The sequence below is a fragment of the Bos grunniens genome, chromosome 25 (genome assembly GCF_055505025.1).
Source record: "Bos grunniens cultivar Pamir isolate PY7600 chromosome 25, Bosgru_T2T1.0, whole genome shotgun sequence".
Classification (NCBI taxonomy): Eukaryota; Metazoa; Chordata; class Mammalia; order Artiodactyla; family Bovidae; genus Bos; species Bos grunniens.
In genome coordinates, this window is record NC_141189.1 from 2,171,041 (window position 1) to 2,191,955 (window position 20,915).

General features: G+C 50.9%; 1 protein-coding gene across 5 annotated transcripts in view; it reads right to left on the bottom strand.

Moving 5' to 3' along the window:
* Positions 1–20,915, bottom strand: part of GNA12 (G protein subunit alpha 12) — a 77,598-nt gene that overhangs the window by 21,758 nt on the left and 34,925 nt on the right. For 2 of the 5 annotated variants that reach the window (XR_015154978.1, XM_086376784.1), the window contains exon 2: positions 13,133–13,348. The exons of 2 other annotated variants lie outside the window; for them this stretch is intronic. Coding sequence is in view for 1 of the 3 variants with exons in the window: in XM_086376784.1 (XP_086232910.1) it covers positions 13,133–13,348 (216 nt within the window). In the remaining 2 variants the exon portion in view is untranslated. Of the gene's footprint in view, positions 1–12,386; positions 12,565–13,132; positions 13,349–20,915 lie in introns of all 5 variants that reach the window. One more of the 5 variants, XR_015154980.1, reaches the window with a different exon arrangement.

Genomic DNA, 20,915 nt, shown 5'->3' on the forward strand with positions numbered 1-20,915 from the left:
CAATTTTATAGAATTCTGGCTTAGGAGTTGTGTTTTCTCATAGGCACCACCTCAGAGCATCGTTTACTATTTCTGGCTTCTGCTGTAACTTTGAGGAAGAAAGCTGTCAAAATGTCACTCGTTGAAAGCTCATCTCTACCTTTTTCTGCAGTTACTTTTAAGATTTTTCTGCCTTTGGTTTTCTGCAGTTCTGATTTATCTCCTTATGGGCTTTACTATTAATCTTGCTTGGGATTCACTGGAATTCTTGACCTTTTGATCTGAGGCACTTTGTCAGCCGTTACCTGTTCTAATGCAGTCTCTGCCCCAGTCTTCTTTCTGTACACCCTGCTTAAATGGACACTGGACCTTCTCACTCCGTCCTCCGTACCTCTCAACCTCTTTTGTATTTTCCCTGTTCTTGCCCCTCTCTTCTACATTCTGATCTGTTTCTGGGCCCAAGCAGCAAACGGAAATCTTCTCTGGAAAAGACCCTCTAACCCTAAGCCTCCTTCCACTACTTCTTCTACACTATTAACACTCTTTTATGGGGTACAAACTGCCAAGCTTTTATTTTTGGTTTTTGTATTTTCAATTCTACAAGTTCCAATTTGCTCTTTTAACATAGGTTATACCACTTTTTAGTAAGTTTCCAGTTTTTCCTGGAGATATTTTCTTTCTTTCTGCACACATAAAGTTACATGTGTAAAAAGAGTACTTGTTTATACACATACTTTACACAGACAACTTGACGGGGGTGTGAAGGACAGCTGCGTTACAATCTGTGCGTGGCGAGCTTGAGGCCTGAAGCTGGAGGGTCTGCTTCTGCTGTCTGTCCTCTCTTCTGGTTCCAGGAATTGCAGGCTGTTGGCTGGCTCCGTGACGCCTGCTGTCCTTAAAAATGTCCTTTGTGGGGAATCTCCAAGGCTTAGGATTAGGCTGTCTTTCCCAGAGAGAGCTTCCACTTGCTCCTTGGGCACACGACCTGTCTGGAGGCCCTTTAACCTGAATTCAGAGCATTGGGGTTCTGGGTGAATGCGGGGGGTTGTTTCGCCTCTTTCCTGCTCTGGCTTGGCAGCCAAGCCCAGCTCTCTTCTCTCCCCCTCCTTTTCTGGGCTCACTCTGGCCTCACCCTCTGAGGTCCCAGCTTATGACAGAAGAGTCTCCTATAGATTCCTCAGCTTTGGCAATCTTAACGTTTCTCCCTTGTGGTGAGACCCTGAGAAGTCTGCAGAACGTCACAGCTTGGGCTCGCCGTTTAGATCACCAGCTCTCTCAGGGAGAAACTGCTGCTCGGGGCGGCTTATCGCTCAAGGTTCAACTGTCTTAGGGTTTGGCCTGGTCATTCTTTACGGTCTTGTCAGCGCTTATATGCTTTCATACAGTTATTTTTAACATTTTATCTAGGATTTTAAGTTATTTTCGGCAGGATTCTCTAGATAACTAGTCCACTGTAATTAGAAGCCGGAAATCTTGCAATTACTGCTTTAGGATGAGTTCCTCGGGAGCTGAACTACCACCAGAGGATTCAGCACTTCACGTTTCAACTTAGAAGCTGAATCACTTTATGCTCCTGTCCCCTGTGTGAGTGAGTGACGGACCTATTTCCTGAGACACCAATCAACCCAGGACAGTATCAATCACCTCCGATCTGACAAAAGTTGCCTCGGCACTGCTTCTGTTTGCATCTCCGTGGTTAGGAGCAAGGCTGGTAATGCTGTCTTCCTTCGCTCGGTCTTCTGTCGACATACAAGAGCTTGCTCACACAGGCTGAAGCCGTTTGATGCACTGACATATAAAAAACACCTTTGTTTTATGTTGAGGATTGTGTTTCTTGTAGTTTGTTATTTGCCTTTTGCCTTACTTTATGCTGACTTTTCCCATACGAAAGTTAAAAATGTTTACTTAGTCAAAACCATTATTCTTTTCCTTCGGGGTTTCTGGCCTTGTTATCATGCAACATCTTGCATTTTAAAATCTACCGTGGATCGCATTTCCATCCTGGGCCGGTCACTGGCTTACAATGCGCCAGAAATAAGGCTTGCAGCAACATTTTTCACGAAGACCTATATTAAAATAGGTTTTCTGAGGTCTGTAAGTATATAATACTCGTTGTGATGAATGAGACGAGGGGAAAGGCCAGCATCATAAGCAGGAGCACGAAGTTTCTCACCAGCATGGGATCCAAGAATAGCAAATGCCCCGCTTCCCGCCTCTGCGCCCTCAGGCCTGAGCCACCCCAGAGGGAAAATAGGAGCGCCACCCTCTGTGGGGCGGGGCCGAGCACACCTGGGCCGTTCGCAGCTTCAGGCAAATCTCTTCAACCCCCAGGCCTCGAATTGTTGCAATATCAAACAGGATTTGGTGAGAGGATTTCTTAAGTCCCTCTGACTCTAATAGTAAGTTTTAGGAAGGCTGAGATTCCCCATATAGATCGTACTGGTAAAGGTAATTTAGTTTGAAAGGTGGAAAAACTCATACACATGTGAAAGTGAAAGCTGCTCAGTCGTGTCCGACTCTGCGACCGCACGGACCACGCAGTCGTGGGATTCTCCAGCCGGATACTGGAGTGGGTCGCCTACTCCTTCCCCAGTGGATCTTTGCGACCCAGGAATTGAACCAGGGTCTCCTGCACGGCAGGCGGATTCTTTAACAACTGAGCTATCAGGGAAGCCCTCCCCACACACATGCACAGTATCAAACCAAAACTAAGTAATCTCCGATAATTCCACTTTCTCGAGAAATTAGTCACTAACTTCTGACGTTTCTGACAGTGTAAGGTTCAAAACTGATGCATCGATGCATTTCTTCATGTCTATGCGTATATGCGTGTGCTAAGTCACTTCAGTTGTGTCCAACTCTGTGCGACCACGCGGACTGCAGCCCACCAGCCTCCTCTGTCCATGGGATTCTCCAGGCAAGGACACTGGAGTGGGCTACCACGCTGTCCCCCAGGGGAGCTTCCCGACCCAGGGGTCGCACCCGGGTCTCTTATGTCTGCTGTGTTGGCAGGCAGGTTCTGCCGCTAGTGCTGCCTGGGAAGCCCACCTATCTGTATATCTGAGTATAGATTAAGAAGCTGTGGCACCTCCGCACCATGGAATGTGACTCAGAAATGAAAAGATGTCTACTGATCCAGGAGCAACCTGGGTGTGTCTCAGCTGCATTAGGATGAGTGAGAAGCGTCAGCCTCGAAAGGCCGCATTCTGCACCATTCCATCTGTACGATACTCCCCAGATAATAACTGTTTAGAGACAGAGAGCAAACAGCTGGCTGCCAGGGGTGAGGGGCGGTGGGGAAGGAAGGTGACTCTGGGGCAGAAGGAAGCCCTTCTCCGTGGAGACGCATCTTGATCACGGTGGTGGTTACGCAGCCCTTTGTGTGACACGCGGCGTGACAGAGCTACGCACACTCACTGTTCAGATATCAGACTAGTCACGTGACAGGCAACCGGACCGTTAGGGAAAACCGGGTCAAGGATGGGGCACCTGTGTACTGGCCTTGTCACGTCCTGTGGATCTGTAACTACTTCCAAAAAAAAAAGTGTTAGAAAAAATGAGCATCTAGCGGGAGACTGGTACAAAGCAAGAGAAACCTGCGTCCGACGGGGAAAAAGCAGCAAGGGATGGGCAGCAACTCACCAGCGGACAGACACACACGGCTAATGAACACCTGGCTTCCCTGGGGCTCAGACGGCAAAGAACCCGCCTGCAGCGCAGGAGACCTGGGTTTGATCCCTGGGTGGGGAAGGTCCCCTGGAGAAGGGAATGGCAGCCCACTACAGCATGCTTGCCTGGGAAATCCCAGGGATGGAGAAGCCTGGCGGGCTACAGTCCATGCGGTTGCGACCAAGTTGGACACGACTGAGTGACTAAGCACATGAAAAGAACTACTGATCATGGGAATTCTTGCTTATCAGGTTGGTCAAAATTGAAGAATAAAACATACGCATGCGGGCGTGGAAGGACATCCTCTCACGGCACGCAGAAGGCGCGGCTGGCCGGACGGGAAGCCACCAGTGAGACCCCAACCAACCAGAAGCCGGAGCCTGAGAACTCAGCCTGTCCTCCGTCCGCCCCCCGCCGCCTGGCACAGGACGGGGCGGACCCACCCGGGGAGGACGCGGGGCCCCCGAGCTGCTGTAACTCTGCCCTGCTCAGCTCCATCAGGCCTGGCGTTCCTCAAGGCAAGGCCTGAGGAGGTGAAGGGGAACTGGTCTTTGCAAAAAGACCAGGGTCACTTGGTCCGACACCCGTGTCCTGGCAGAGGCCTGGGACCTCGAGAAGGCACCTGACGTGTCCTGACGAGTGGGGCGGCACGTGCTCTGTGCTTGGAGGGCTGGTCCAGACCCGCGGAGCAGCCTGGGAGCCGCCTACAGCGAGAGGCGCGCTCTCCACCCGAGTCCCGAACACGAAAGAGAGCACACAGCGCCAGGCCCGTGAGCCTCACCGTCAACCATCAGGCTGAGGTGCAGGGGGCCCTGGTCAGCCGGGTGGACAGTGAGACTAGGCGACCTGCACGTTCCTCTCCAGGTCTGAGGTCCACAGACCCGACACCACTCGTCACCCCCCACGCCCGTCACCGGGATTACCGCAAAAGCCTCTGTCGGGCCTCCCTGTCTATCATCCACACAGCTGCCACAGGGACCCGGCTAAGATGGAATCAAGCCGCCCCACTCCTCTGCCCCAAGTCCTTCCAGCGGCCCCTGCAAGGCCTCCATAAGCCTCTCTGCTCTGCAGACTGGGACACATGTCAGTTCCCACCCCAGGGCCTTTGCACTTGCTCCTCTTCTGGCTAGAACACTCCCCTCACCCCAGGGCGTGCTTTCCCGTCTTCTTCAGAGGGTGCTCACATGCCCCTTGGGGCGCTCCGTCAGCTCGGACCATGAGCCGAAGCACAGAGGCTTAAACAACACGGCTGTGGGCCCCTGGCCACGCAGGGTATGCCGCGTCCTCACAGTGTATGCTGTGGTTCATGCTGACCGCCCAGCTCAACACTGACGGCTTGTGGGAAGGAGAGAGGCCGGGGCGGACTGCCCGGTCATTCAGAGGGCCAGTCTCAGACCTTGTTCCCATGGCGACATCCAACCAGGATGAGCAGGACTTGCAGCCTGGCCATGGCCACACACTCAGCTCAGCCAGCACGACGGACGGGAAAACGAAAGGTGGGGAGGACGGCGAGCCCTGATGGCAGCGCCCCGTGACCCCTGCTTCTCCCTTGAGGACCCCCCACATCCTCCACCCAGTTCCCTGCTTTATGTTTCCTGAATACACGCAACACGTAAGCTCGTGCGTGCGTGCACACACTAACACACGTGGTAGTGCACACACACGCACACTCGCCTGTTACTGACGTATTTACTGTCTGTCTCCCTTGTCAGAGTGTCAGCTCCACACGGCCTGGGATCTTCCTGTTTGTTCACTGTGCTTTCCCAGGATTTGTGAGTGCCTGACACGTGGTGCTGCTCCACAAAACTGTGCTGAATGAATGAATTCCACGAAACTAAAATAGACGTGCAAGACTGGAGGCACAGCTGCGAGGCACGGCCCACGTGTAGCACCGTGAGAACAGCACCCCGACTCGGCCTTCCCTGGGGTCCACACTACACACCAGAACCCCACCGCCAGCATCCCAGAGGGAGAAGGTCCCCAAGGGGCTCCGCCAGCCGAGAACCATGCTCGGCCGCCTCCCCAAGTGGTGGCCTCTGAGAGGAGGGGAACGGGCCGGACGGTGCCTGCGTCAAGTTTCCCGAAGGAGAGGGTGGGCTTCCCTTCCGCCCCCTCCTCCCACTCCTGCCTGGCGGCCACGTCTGAAAACGGGAGCCACGCAGCAGGACAGGGCAAGGGTCTGGACAGACACCCGCCCTGCCAGCCCTTCCTTCAGGTGACAGACAAAGGGAGTGTCCCTGCTGTTCAGCTTCCGGGGAATGGTACAGACACCCAGGAGTCTTGCGCCTGCCACGAACAGCAGGGGCTACCCCCGTTCCAAAGTGGGAAAGATTCTTGGAGACATTCCGGAAGGTACCACGGGCAACTCCAGGGAAAAGGCACGGCCCCCCCCACGGCACTTCCTGGGGGTTCTTTTGTCTTCCTTTGATATAAACTTTAGACTACAGCATTAAAATAAACATCAAGTGGGTAGGTATCTTGACAGCAGAGAAAAGAGGAGGAGGCAAAGGTGGGCCCGGGGGACGGTTGAGTATGGCAGAGAGACCCCTGGACTCCACCCCTTCAGAGGAGCCAGGAAACAGCCCTGAATGGCCTGCGGGCATCGCTTGTCATTCAAACAAGCGGTGACTTCAGGAGTTCTTTCTTTTTTGTCTTTATTGAATTTATTACAACATTGCTTCTGTTCTCCGTTTTCTTGGCCTGGGGCGTGTGGGAATCTCAGCTCCCAGACCAGGATTAAACCCGTACCACCCCGCCCCCCACTGGAAGGCTAAGTCTTAACCACTGGACCTCCGGTTCCCGGGACTCATTCCCAATCAACCAGCGACCATGACACTGTTCCTCCAGCGGTTGAAAGTAACCGCCGAACCCTGAGAGTGGACTTCTCTCCTAGAAGGACAAGGAGCTGGGGCAGAAAACGCCCCAAACCACCCGTGCACTATATGTCACTTTGTTTCATGTGGCCTCAAAGTCACAGAAGTTATCAGGGCTACAAATCAAACCACCTCATCTTCCATTTACTCTCACCCTCAAGTGCCTCACAGCCTGCTTCCTAAGAAAGCTCAGGCAAAGAATTCTGAAACCCAATTAAAATCACACCAGCAAAAGCATGTTGAGTGCAGCACTTTAACAGCATCATCTTTTAGGATTTCAAATAGCTCACTGGAATTCCATCACCTCCACTAGCTTTGTTCATAGTGATGCTTCCTAAGGCCCACTTGACTTCAGACTCCAGGATGTCTGGCTCTAGGTGAGTGATCACACCATCATGGGTATCTGGGTCACTGAGATCTTTTTTGTATAGTTCTTCCGTGTAGTCTTGCCACCTCTTCTTAATATCTTCTGCTTCTGTAAGGTCTATACCATTTCTGTCCTTTATTGTGCCCATCTTTGCATGAAATGTTCCCTTGATCTCTCTAATTTTCTTGAAGAGATCTCTAGTCTTTCCCATTCTATTGTTTCCCTCTATTTCTTTGCACTGATCTCTGAGGAAGGCTTTCTTATCTCCTCTTGTTATTGTTCGGAAATCTCCATTCAGATGGGTATATCTTTCCCTTTCTCCTCTGTCTTTTAGAGTCTCTTCTTTTCTCAGCTATTTGTAAGGCCTCCTCACAAAGACAACCATTCACCTTTCTGTACTTCTTTTTCTTGAGGATGGTCTTGATCCCTGCCTCCTGTACAACGTCATGAACCTCCGTCCATAGTTCTTCAGGCACTCTATCAGATTTAATCCTTTGAATCTATTTGCCACTTCTACCGTATAATCGTAAGGGATTTGATTTAGGTCATACTTGAATGGTCTAGTGGTTTTCCCTACTTTCTTCAGTTTAAGTCTGAAGTTGGCAATAAGGAGTTCATGATCCGAGCCACAGTCAGCTCTCAGTCTTATTTTTGCTGACTGTATACAGCTTCTCCATCTTTGACTGCAAAGAGTATAATCAATCTGATTTCAGTACTGACCATCTGGTGATGTCCACGTGTAGAGTAGTGATCCACTGGATCAAAGAAAAAGCAAGAGAGTTTCAGAAAAACATCTGCTTCATTGACTACACCAAAGCCTTTGACTGTGTGGATCACAACAAACTGTGGAAAATTCTTAAAGAGACGGGAATACCAGACCACCTTTCCTGCCTCCTGAGAATCTGTGCAGGTCAAGAAGCAACAGTTAGAGCTGGACATGGAACAACAGACTGGTTCCAAATTGGGAAAGGAGTCCATCAAGGCTGTATATTGTTACCCTGCTTTTTTAGCTTATATGCAGAATACATCACGCAAAATGCTAGGCTGGATGAAACACAAGCTAGAATCAAGATTGCTGGGAAAAATATCAATAACTTTAGATATGCAAATGACACCACTCTTATGGCCGAAAACAAAGAGGAACTGAGGAACCTCTTGATCAAAGTGAAAGAAGAGAGTGAAAAAGCTGGCTTAAAACTCAACATTCAGAAAACTAAGATTATGGCATCCGGTCCCATCACCCCATAGGAAATAGATGGGGAAACAATGAGACTTTATTTTCTTGGGCTCCAAAATCACTACAGATGGTAACTGCAGCCATGAAATTAAAAGATGCTTGGATCCTTGGAAGAAAAGCTATGACCAACCTAGACAGCATATTAAAAAGCAGAGACGTTACTTCGCCAACAAAGTTCCATCTAGTTAAAGCTATGGTTTTTCCAGTAGTCATGTATGGATATGAGACTTGGAGCATAAAGAAAGCTGAATGTCAAAGAATTGATGCTTTTGAACTGTGGTGTTGGAGAAGACTCTTGAGTCCCTTGAACTGCAAGGAGACCAACCAGTCAATCCTAAAGGAAATCAGTCCTGAATATTCATTGGAAGGAGTGATGCTGAGGCTGAAACTCCAATACTTGGGCCACCTGATGCGAAGAACCAACTCATTTGAAAAGATCCTGATGCTGGGAAAGACTGAAGGCGGGAGGAGAAGGTGACGACAGGATGAGGTGGCTGGATGGCATCACCGCCTCAGTGCACATGAGTTTGAGCATGCTCCAGGAGTTGGTGATGGACAGGGAAGTCTGGTGTGCAGCAGTCCATGGGGTCACAAAGAGTCGGACACGACTGAGCGACTGACCTGAGCAAAAGCACAGGCAGCTTTCCAAGGTAGCAGTAACCTGTGGGGTCAAGCCCTTCTGCAAAGTGGCTGGTTTGTTCTTTTTTTTTCCTAAAAAGATGTAACCACCACAGAACACAAGCTGACGTCTGTTTCAGGAATGCAAAGGAGAATTTGGGGACTACTCTATCCCAGAGCCTCACTGAAGAAGCATTCCAAGCCTGAGAACTTCAAATTGTGTTTCTCTGGCCCTTACAGAGTATATCCATCAGGTGAGGGGTGGGTGAGGACCATGGGGACCCTGTGAGCTGATGCGGTGACCCCGGGGTAATGGAAGCCCCAGATGTCACAAAGCCTGAGCACAACACGTGTGGAGTTTATGCCAGGCGTGAGACGGGTGATTCGATTCTTCTTATACTCAGCATGCTCCTCACTCAGCCACAGAGTGACTTTCCTCTTAGAACCTCACACCGTCCACTTCTAAGGCAGCAGCAGCATCCACACACACCACGGAGGTGCACGGCTCTGCTCTGCTGTCGTGCTACAACTCAGCCCCAGAGCGAGCCTCGTCTAGCGATCCAGCGCTCTCTGATAACGTTACACAGACTCAATTCTTCTAAGCATGACAGAAAAGAAAAAAAAAAGTCTCTGTAATTAGAGAATCGCTTGACTTTCAGAAATCAAGAAACAGACTTCCCTCCTCTGAACTGAATCTCCAATTCCATTTTCCAAAGCTGAAGAGATGAAGACATTTTCAAGGAAGCACCGTGCCCTGCCACTGGGAAACAGGAACTGGAGGAAGGAAAAAGATGATTCGTAATACAGTGAACTTTGATTTTTGCTTTTTTTAAACATTCAAGAGTGTGAAGCAAAAAGCATCAGAGAGAAGGGCCCATGGCCTCCGTGTGCGCTGGACCCCAAACACCGGAACGAGTAAGTGTCGGGGTCAGAGTCGGTCACAAGGATTTCGGTGAGGACTCCGGGAGAGGCACCAAAGTGCCCCACAGCCGCACAGTCCTCTAAGAACAGGTACACCGAACTCATCGGAACAGGAAGTCGCCAAACGCAGCTCAAGGTCTGCGGTCTTGGGAGTCGCGCTCACTGCCCCCGGTCCCACAGCAGAGCGTGAGGGCTGGACGCGCACCCAGGCCTCGGGCGCCCCACGGGGTATCTCCCTTCACGGCGTCCCTGGGTCCGGGAGGTGGTGGTGCGGCCTTGTGCCCGGGAAGCCAGGCCAGAACTGACCCAGCACCAGGGAGGGGCAGACGCGAGAAGCAGTGCCAGCCACACACAGAGCTCCCACCCATCCTCCACCCCCCGAACTTCGTTCTGAGCCAACCAAGTTCCTTTACCAGGTACGGCAGCTGGAGGCGGGACCTGCACACAGAGCCTGCCGAGCCGGGCGGCGCCTCTCTGGCCCCCTCCGCCCACCCGCGCAGGCCCACACTCTTGCAGAGACCACCCCCCCAACGCCTAACAGGGCCCAGTTCATCCCCACCTCATCCTGAGACAGTTGGCCCCCAAACATCTCCCCGCCCCTCCTGTCAGGCGGAATTGCTTGCCTTCTCCCTGTATGCATGGCGTAGCTGGATACTCCTCAATCACATTTCTCAGCACGTTTTATGGCAGTTATGTGCTTGCGTATCTGTCTTACCAGCTTTTTGAGGAAAGCCGAACTTGACCTCAGCAGAGTGCCTGGCTCACAGGTGAGGCTGAGTGAAAGAGCACCCACCAGTGTGCCCAGCGAGGAGCACGGACAAGGGCCTGACAGGCCGCCCAGCACACTCACACCCTAGATGCAGCACTCGTTAAACGCGGCTTGTAACACTCAGCTCTGCAGCGTACGTTTCCTTCCGGGGTACACTCTCAACTCATAACGGCAATTTCCACCCACGCTCTGAAGAGACTATTCTTTCCCAGACCATTTCAGTTTGTGGGTTTATGTGGGGGGGCGGAGCCTCAGGGCTTGCCAGGGGGCACAGTGGTCAAGAACCCACTTGCCAATGCAGGAGATGTAAGAGACGCAGGTTTGACCTCTGGGTCGGGAAGATACCCTGGAGAAGGAAGTGGCAACTCACTCCAGTACTCTTGCCTGGAGAATTCCATGGACAGAGGAGCCTGGCGGGCTGCAGTCCACGGGGCTGCAGAGAGTTGGACATGACTCAGCACACACGCATGGTAGGGGGACCTAAACCCCAATTTCACACATAAGGGTCTGTGTATTCTCCAGCTGTGTCTGATAGTCACGCCCTTTAGAATATTAACAATTCTTTTCTGTGGTAACTATATCTCCTAGTTCATTTGACTGTTTCACTTTAAACTTGAGAATAAATGTGAAAATGAAAGTTCTAAAAATGTCATCCCTCAGATCCACCGATGGATTTTAAAATCCGTGGGTGAAAGCTTGAAGGGAAACAGGATATCTACAGAGTCGCAAAGCACCTCCCCCCAATATTTTTTAATAACAGAGGACAGTAGTGACCTCACAGTGGAGACACGTGGCACACAGCACGTTAACCGAGTAATCAAGGCCCCCACCACCAGGAACCAGACACATCAGGAGCTCACACCTCCGACGGGATGCTCAGAGGACACAGTGTCACTTCAGTGGTTTTCTTGCCAAAAAAGAAGAGGTTTTCTTGCTCATCCTAATGGTGAGAAAACACCCAGACAGACCCAAAGGCGGACGTTCTACAAAGTGACTAACTAGTGCTCTTTCAAAGCGTCAAGGTCACGAAGACCCAGGAGAGACCAAGGGGCTGTCCCTGATGGAGACGCAGGAGACGCAAGGGCCACGTGCAGGGTAGGCTCCTGAGTCTGATCCTGGCTCGTGAGGAGGACATTCGAGGAAAAGCAGTTGAATCTGAATGAGGTCCCCAGTTTAATTCAGAGCAGTGTGGCCCTCTCAATTTTCTGGCTGTGCCGAGACGACTGTGTAAGATAAGAGGGTGGGGGATCAGATGAAAAGTACACGGAAGCTGAACTGAAAGGATTATCCGGCAGACTGTGCAGAACACCTCAAATACAGGAGGAAAATGCACAGAACTCACTAGTAAAAAATTAGCAACAGACATAAATGGGCATTTCCCAGAAGAGGAAACACATACAGCCAATAATTCAGGGAGATTTCAATTAAGCCCTAAGGAGACACTAGGGGGGAACACAGTGTACCCCAGCTCCCTCGGCTAAGAGGGGGTTCTTACGCACCTCTGAAGTCGGACAGCACCTAGGGGAGAGCTACGGGGGCTTCTGCTGCTGACACAGGCAGGTGCAGCTGCTCTGGAAGACGACTGGACACATTCTGTCTGTCTGCAGGCGCAGACGCCCTACAACTGGCCAGTTCCCCTCCTCGGTGTATGTCCCAGAGACCCCCGGACACGGGCACCTGGGGACTCACGGGAGAGGTCGAGGGGCATTCGTTTCTAACAGCAAAACACGGAAAACGACCCCAAGGTACACCCACGAGGGAACAGGTGCATCCGGTACACCCACACGGCGGAAGGGCAGATGGCCGTGAACGAGCAAGAACCACAGCCACGCACGCTGCCTGAATATACGTCACAGCACTGCAGGAGTCAGAAAAATACATACAGCGAGAAACCGCTTACGTGAAGTGTAGAAACAGGGAAAACTCAAGACTCTGTTTTTAAAAGATAAATACCTATTATGGCAACACCATAGAGACAGGCAAAGGACCGGTGATGTGAAACTCGGGATCCCGGTTCTCAGCGGGCAGAGGGGTGTGGTGGGCAGTGAGCCTTCTGCACATCCCAGGGAGAGGGCATTCACAGCAGCCGGGCGCGTGCATTCCAGTTACAGGAGAAACCCCAGACCCATCTCTGCAGACAGTTAATGTTGAAGGATACTTAGGAAAAAAACGGGAATGCAGACAGGCTAAACGCCCCAAACTTTCTGTTTACAGACTCATATCCTAGATGAAGCTAAGTGACGAAGATGACTAGGCCTTCTGAAACTTTTAGGCTTTAAAATGAAAGGGAAGAACCTAGGCGAACAGCTTGGAAGAGCTCCTGTGTGCTTCCCAGGCACAGATCTGAGGCCACTCATGGTCTGCTGGGCAGGACCCATACATCACAGCTGGGACGTTCTCTTAAGGATGCGTCGATTTCCTACGAAGAACGATACTTAGAAAGTTCGAGCTCCTTGAGTTACGCCAACACTTAGTATTTTAAGAATCCTTCATTTTCCTTGAATGGAAACATTTATCTAGCCTGAATGAATTAATATCGTTCCTTCTCGAACCATTTACATGGCTTAATTAGCATTGGGTATTTCTGATCTTCAGTATCAGCATTTAGAGCAATTTACGGTTCGCCTGTGCTTTCAGAGTTTGTAAAGGGGAACCCCACGAGGCCTACGGCCGTGGTGCCGAGACGTGGGCTCACTCACCAGCTGGAACTCGCTCCTGCGGCTGAACGCCTCCCTGATGCCCGAGTCCCCCCAGAGCGCGCTCAGGGCGGGCACGTACAGCTGGAAGGTGGCGGGGTCCACGGGCAGCCCTGCCTTGTTCTCGAAAGCCATGAGGAACATCCCGTGCTTCTCATTTTCAGAGTACTGCCAGGGGATACCAAGCTTGTCTCGTGCATCGACCAGAACCCTCGAGCCCTGGGAAAGAAAAGAAAGAAGACATTCAGAGTACTGCCATGGGATACCGAGCTTGTCTCGTGCATCAACCAGAACCCTCGAGCCCTGGGAAAGGAAAGAAAGAAGACAGAGGGTTTCATGGCACTGCAAAGGCTGAATCGCAGTGGAGAACGTGGCGTGGGCACGGACAGTCGTAGAAGCAGGAGGCTCAGGAGCTGCCAAGCCTGCAGCCAGCGTCTGTCTCTGGGTTTGCTCTGTCCCGGCACGAGCGCTGCGCTCCCGGGGACATGGCTATCAAGGTGGAGGCTCACACAGACCACATGGCAGGTCTGCCCTGTGCCATCACTCATTTGAAAAGGTCCCGAGAGGGAGACGCCAGGTCGGGGAAGAAGTGGCCACAAACGCGCCAAGTGACGTGTGAAAAAGAGCGCGAACCGTGGCGCTGGGAGAGCCCGTGTTTGAGGACAACTGCAGCTGCAGCCCCGCTGCCCTGTCACCGCCGAGCCCAGGCAGCTCCGGCACCGCCGAGGACACCCCGCCTGGAGGAGTAAACACACAGGCAGTCAGAGCCAGGAGACTGAATGGGGAGCAGCGGAGCAGGCACGTTTCAGACGTGCCTGGGAGGATGGGGAACCAGTCTCATTGTTGTGCTGATTTCCTCCCGGTTAAAAATAAAGTCGGGATTTCCCGCCTTTTCCTCACCTCACTGACAGAGTCAGAGGTGCAGAAGCGGCCTCAACTAAAACAGGATGCGGGCAGGCGGCCAAACTGCGGACATGCTGCTGCGGGGACAACGCCTCCCTGGGCAGGCAGCAGGCCCGGTCCATCACCCTTGGCTCCGTGCTCGAGCGTGATCAGCGCGCTGTCTACAGAAGCTTCTGGGCTCTGCTGGGGACCCGCTGAATGCTCCCTGCACACCAGCACCGGGTGAGCCCCGGGCTGCAGCACGGCCACCCCCACCCCGCCATCTGGGAAGGCCTTGGCTGGCTCAGAGCGGTCTGGGGGACCCAGGAGAGCAGTCCCCTGTCCCCCAGCACAGAGGACATCAGGACACCACTGCTCAGCTGGCACTTACTTTTCTGAGAAAAAGAACAGCTCTATTGGAGCACGGGTCACAGAACATACAATCCCCCCATCGACCGTGTAGAGCTCAGTGGCTTTCAGTTGGCAGTTATTCTAAAAACCCGGGGCAAAGGAAACAACCAGTTCTGACCCCTGCAGATCTCTGCTGGAGCATCTGCCGAAAGGCAACCAAAGGTGAGGTGAAAGGCGAAGGGGAACAGTGACCCAGAGCGCAGCTGCGGCCTCCCCTCCAGACCTGGTGCCCAGCACTGCCAGGTTAGAAGTGCCCCTGTGAGCTCCTGCCTCGGGGTCCATGCCCAGTCCCTCTGATCCACAAACGCGTTTAATGCTTCCTGGGGGCAGAGCACTGAGATACACACTGCAGGAAAACAAAGGGCTGACGAAGCAGTGACCGAGCTCCTGAAACTCAGAGCCTGGCCCGGGAGACACAGATGTGGATGTAGATGATTAATGCCCGTTAATAAGAAAAAGAGGGCTTCTCTGGTGGTTCAGATGCTAGAGAATCTGTCTGCAATGCAGGAGACCTGGGTTTGATCCCTGGGTCAGGGGGAGATCCCTGGAAGAAGGGAATGGCAATCCACTCCCGTATTATTTCCTGGAGAATGCCATGGACAGAGGGACCTGGTGGGCTACAGTCCATGGGGCTGCAAAGAGTTGGACATGACTGAGCAATTACCAATAATAAAAACTGTCAGAAAACTAGGAAGAGAGAATTCTTTAACTTGATAAGGAACACCGACAAAACTCTCTGCAGCAAAAATCCATGGTAGAAGACTGAGTGCTTCAGGCAAGAACGGGAACGAGACCAGAACACCCCCTTTCACCACTGCTATTCAACACGGCTCCACGGCAAGGCGGGGGCAAGAAATGTAAGGTACATGGATTAGAGAGAAGAAAATAAAACTAAGCCTGTTTGCAGGTGAAACAAGGGTCTATGTACAAAATCCCAAGGAATCAATCATAGAAAACCTCCTAGAATCCAAGTGAATTCAGCAAGGCTGCTGGGTGTGAAAACTGACACAAGGAAGATGTCTTTCTATGTACTAGAAATTTACACATGGCAACTGAAATGTAAAGTCGTGAAATCTTTAGCTGTGCCACGCGGTGTGCGGGGCCTCAGTTCTGTGACCGGGGTCAAACCTGCTCCCCCTGCAGTGGACTGTCAGGGAAGTCCCAGAAGCTGAAATCTAAAATGCAGTGCTATTAACAATCACAAGCACAAAGACGAAACACTTAGGTATAAATCTAACAAAACATACACAGGACTTGTATGCTGCAAACTATAAAATGCTGGTGAAAGAAATCAACGATGTAATAAACGGCGGGGCATACCATGTTCATGGATTGGAAGCATCAACATAATGATGACACGCTCTCTAAACTGATACACAGGTTGAATAATCTCTATCAAGTCCCAGCAAGATCTTTTATGGATATAGAGAGAACTATTATAAAATTTATATGGAAAGGCACTATATTAAAACAATTTTGAAACAGAAAAATTAAGCGGGAGGAATCTAATTTCCAGACGTATTATTACATTGCGACCGTGAGCAAGACTCTGGTACCGTGATGGACTAGGCACACAGGTCAATGGGGCGCAACAAAACCCAGACACAAGCACTATGGTCGACTGCTGGTTTTTTTTGAAGATCCAAAAGCCATTAAGTAGAGGAAGAATAGCCTTTTTAATAAATGATATTGAAGCAACTGGACGTCCACAGGCAAAGGAAAACCAAAACAAAACCTTGATCTAAACCTCACGCCTCATACAGAACTGACTCAAAGCATAAAACTACAGCAGAGTAGAAAATCTTCAAAGTCCACAACTTGGCGAACAGGCCTTAGACAGGACACAATGCATAGTTCAAAGAAGAAAAATGGCTTCCCTGGTGGCTCAGATGGTGAAGAAGCTGCCTGCGGTGCAGGAGACCTTGGTGTGCACCCTGGGTTGGGAAGATCCCCTGGAGGGGGGCATGTCAGCCCGCTCCAGTATTCTTGCCTGGAGAATCCCCGTGGACAGAGCCTGGTGGGCTGCGGTCTGTGGGGACGCAGAGTCGGACATGGCTGAGCAACTCACACACACAGCATACATTGATAAACTGGATTTCACAGAAATTAAAGCTTTTGTTCTCTAAAACACTTTAAGAGAATAAAAAGACAAGCTTGGGACTGGTAGAAAATATTTGGCAACCACATATCTGACAAATGATTCGTATTTAGAATATACAAAAAAATGCTCAAAACTCAACAATTTAAAGAAACAAAACAATCCAGTTGGGAAGTGGGCAGAGACACGGAGAGCCGTTTCACCAGCAAGCACGCAGACAGCAAATAAGCAGAAGACAAGACGTCCAAGTTCACTGGCCACCAGGGAGAAGCAGACCAAGGCTCTGATAAGAAGACATCATGACACGTCTATGAAACAGCCCAAACCAAAAAGTGAGCGACACGCAGAACGGCAGCGAGGAGGCCGAGACGTGCGAGCTCTGACACACCGCTGGTGCAGATGTGAAACGCGGCAGCCGCTCTAGAACACAGGTTTTCAGTTTCTTTAAAAAAAAAAAAAAAGAAAAATTAAGCCCACGCTTTATATACAATGCAGCATACCATACAATCTCACATTTATGCCAGAGAAATGAAAATTTACGTCCTCACAAAACCCTGCGCAGCAATGTTCACAGCAGCCACAAACCACAACAACCTAGGCGCGGTGATGCTTTAATAAACCAAGCGTCCGGCTGCGGCACTTCGTACCACGGAGCACGATTTCAGGATGAGAACGGGCACTGATGTGTGCAACCTAGATGGATCTCAGAGAAGCAGACCGTGTGCTTCCGCTCATATAATGCTCTCACCATGATAAAATCACAGGGTGGAAAGCACCCTAGTGGCTCCTGGGGGGGAGGGTACTGGCAGGAGGGGGCGGCTGTGGCCGCGCAGCTGGAGGAGCTCCCTGGGGTTTGGGGCAGGTCTGTGTCCTGAGGACACCGGTGATGCTACGTGTCAGCATCTCACACACACTGGACCGACCTCGGTCTCCTGGGCTTGATGCTGCACTACAGTTAAACAAAACGTAACCACTGCGGGAAACTCGGAGATACCGCTCTGTGTGGTCGCAACTTCCTGCGAATCTGTATTTCAAGTAAAAAGAAAAAACAGTTAACCAGCAATTAGAGATACATGTTCCAATCACACGCTGTAGGAAGGGAAGGTTACTAGAGGCCATAGGAAGAGAGACTGGTCGGAAGAGCTGAGGCTGGAAAGCACTACCCTGAGAGGAGTTTTTGAAGCCCCGGTTCATTTCAACAAGTGCCCACAGCTCATCAGAGCCCACTCACCCGGAGGGCGGGGAACAGGACACAGACCAGGCCCCCGGTGGCCTCCCTCCCTGCCTCCCCCGTCCCTGCACTCTCTGAGACATCGCCCCAAACTCCCCACCGCCTGCAGAGACACAGACGCTTCAGCAAGCACCTGAGTCGTGCCGGGAGCAGGGATTTCACCGGTGAGATTCCAGGCAGAGGGTCAGGCTCCTTGGGGCGATTCAGAGAAAGCCTCCCCCAGGCCGGAAAGGGGCTGGGTCAGGACCCCAGCCCCCACATGCCCCAAGCCAGGCGGCCACACCACCCACCACCCTTGACGGCCCTGCCCACACGACTCCCACGCGGCACATGTGCTCTGACCACGAGGTGTCTGCTCGGGGCTCCGACTCCCCGAGGAGCACGGCCCCACTTGCGGGTTCAACTGAGCTCCCTCGGGAGCTGATGTCGGAGGCGAAGGCAGGGAACCAGACAGGCCTCAGAGGCCTGAGTGCTCGTTTACCAAGACTGCTTTCAACGCTGCGCAGACCAGGCCTGCCCTAATTATTGGGGTGAGCATAGGTTTGGCTGTAAAAAAAACCCGGTGTATCCAAAAGCAGCCTGTGTTCCCACTGCGTGCTGCCACCCAGGCAAGCTGGAACCGGTCCAGATTAACTTCACCCAAACTCGAAGAAAGGCCCCTTATTTCTCTTTTTAGAAATCCAGGGAAACTGGCAAAACTGCCGACAGACTTAGAACGCTACCAGCGGCTGTAGCCACTTTCTGTGTCTTAGTCACTTCGTTTGGAGGGAAAGACAGCAAGCGGGGAAACAAAAAGGACAGCTTTCTTTTGCCCTTATTGTGAATTATTCCAGTCAAAAACCACTGTCTACTAACTTTGTTCTAAATCTGCAAAACCAAGGTCCAGGGAAGTTTTCTACTGTGGGACATCTGCTTAAAATCTGAGTCCAGTTTTCCTTCCTTTTTATTTATTTTTAAATTTTTTTTAAATTTTATTTTATTTTATTTTTAAACTTTACATAATTGTATTAGTTTTGCCAAATATCAAAATGAATCCGCCACAGGTATACATGTGTTCCCCATCCTGAACCCTCCTCCCTCCTCCCTCCCCACACCATCCCTCTGGGTCGTCCCAGTGCACTAGCCCCAAGCATCCAGTATCGTGCATCGAACCTGGACTGGCAACTCCTTTCATACATGATATTTTACATGTTTCAATGCCATTCTCCCAAATCTTCCCACCCTCTCCCTCTCCCACAGAGTCCATAAGACTGTTCTATACATCAGTGTCTCTTTTGCTGTCTCGTACACAGAGTTATTGTTACCATCTTTCTAAATTCCATATATATGCATTATTATACTGTATTGGTGTTTTTCCTTCTGGCTTACTTCACTCTGTATAATCGGCTCCAGTTTCATCCACCTCATTAGAACTGATTCAAATGTTTTCTTTTTAATAGCTGAGTAATACTCCATTGTGTATATGTACCATAGATTTCTTATCCATTCATCTGCTGATGGACATCTAGGTTGCTTCCATGTCCTGGCTATTATAAACAATGCTGTGATGAACATTTTTAGCAAGACCTTAGGGCCTTTGGAAATGCTACATACACTCTATTTTGAAGAAATGATAATTATATACATATATATGTATCTCCCTGTCATGACATAGAGTTGCTAAGTTCTTAGCAGGCATAACTGAATAATAAAATATCTTGCCCTAGCCTTCTCCAGTCAAAGGCCAGTTTCCTAAAACACAAAGGCTAGGACGATTCTAAAACCCATGCACACTCACAAGCGAAAATCAAGGCTGAAGGCAATTTACTTGAGTCTCATTAACAGCCACTTTAGGAGTTCTTCTTTCGGTAACAGTGTTACTCAAGTATTAACTTGTTCAGTAACCATGCATTTTATTCACTCACCCAAACATAAGCAGTTAAAGTCCTAAGCAGATTGATGACTTCATCTCAATACTATATGACACTTTAAACTATTCGAAGAACACATTTTTAAAACAACTTATAAATCCAGCAATTTCAGCTTCTAGTCAAAGAACAGCTCCCCTGTCTGCTGGAGATGTAGATTTGGTGGGGGGGTGGGGGGGTTCAGTTTTACTGGAAGAAGACCAAAAATCGCAAATCCTGTTATCTTGTTTCAAAATAGATTTTGTTAGTTTAGCCCCTAATCAAACCAAATCTTTTTAGATCAGTCATTCCTTACTAAAATCTTCCCACAATAAATACTAAAGCTCAGAAAGACATTAAGCGCTAGATCAAATGAGCTTTCCCTATAGAATCAAGCCACATGAAGAGCATGTCGAGGTTTGCGCGCTCACCCAACTAGAAAGCACCCTCAGTGCCTGCAAAGCTCTGCTTTTGTGTTCCTGCTGTTGTTTTTAAACCCGCGGGCAGAGTTGTTTGCCTCTGGCCAGCATCCAAATAAAAGAAACGCTGCCAGCAACGTAAACAGGATGCACTTCTTTAAGTTAATGAGCCCAGCGAGCAGAGGCAGATGGCTGCACTTCGCCTTCTCTGAGGCTGGAGTGGAGGTTACCTTCTCATTTAGAGGTCGGAGAAGAAGCCAGGGGTAGAGGGGCATGCAGGAAGCGGCCCATCAGAGTGCCGTCAGCCCCGGACAGAGCTGGCGGGCCTCCGGGGCCCCATGCCCACCACGCCCGTCCTCCCGTGAGCTCTGGGAACGAACCTCTGCCCTCACGGCATAGCCTGTCCCTCGCCATGCTCCTACTTCAGGAGGGCTGCCTGGCAGAGGGCCGTGCCAGGAACAGGGACAGGCCAGAAGGGCACTCCGCATGGTTCCTGCTCCGAGCTCGCAGTACTGTCACAGAAGCGGCCAGAGCATCTTTAGTGCCGGCCAGAGATCACCACCACCGTCAGGGAAGGGGTAGAAAGGCCATGGGACAGTGGGAAGTGTCACATCAGTGAGGGGAGCAGGTTAAGCCAGACTGCAGCGAGCTAAGACGTCTGGAATTTACTCTGGGAGACACTGGGAGCAAGCAAGGCTCTGGGAAGGAGCGGGACAAGGGCAGGGCTCTGCCTCCAGACTCCAGACTCCAGAGATGGGAAGGAGCAAGTGCAGGTGGGGAGGGTGGTCAGGAGGGGCGGCCAGGCTCTCCTGTGCGCAGATGACACACAGCAAGATGAGTTCCAAAGGCAGAGAGCATG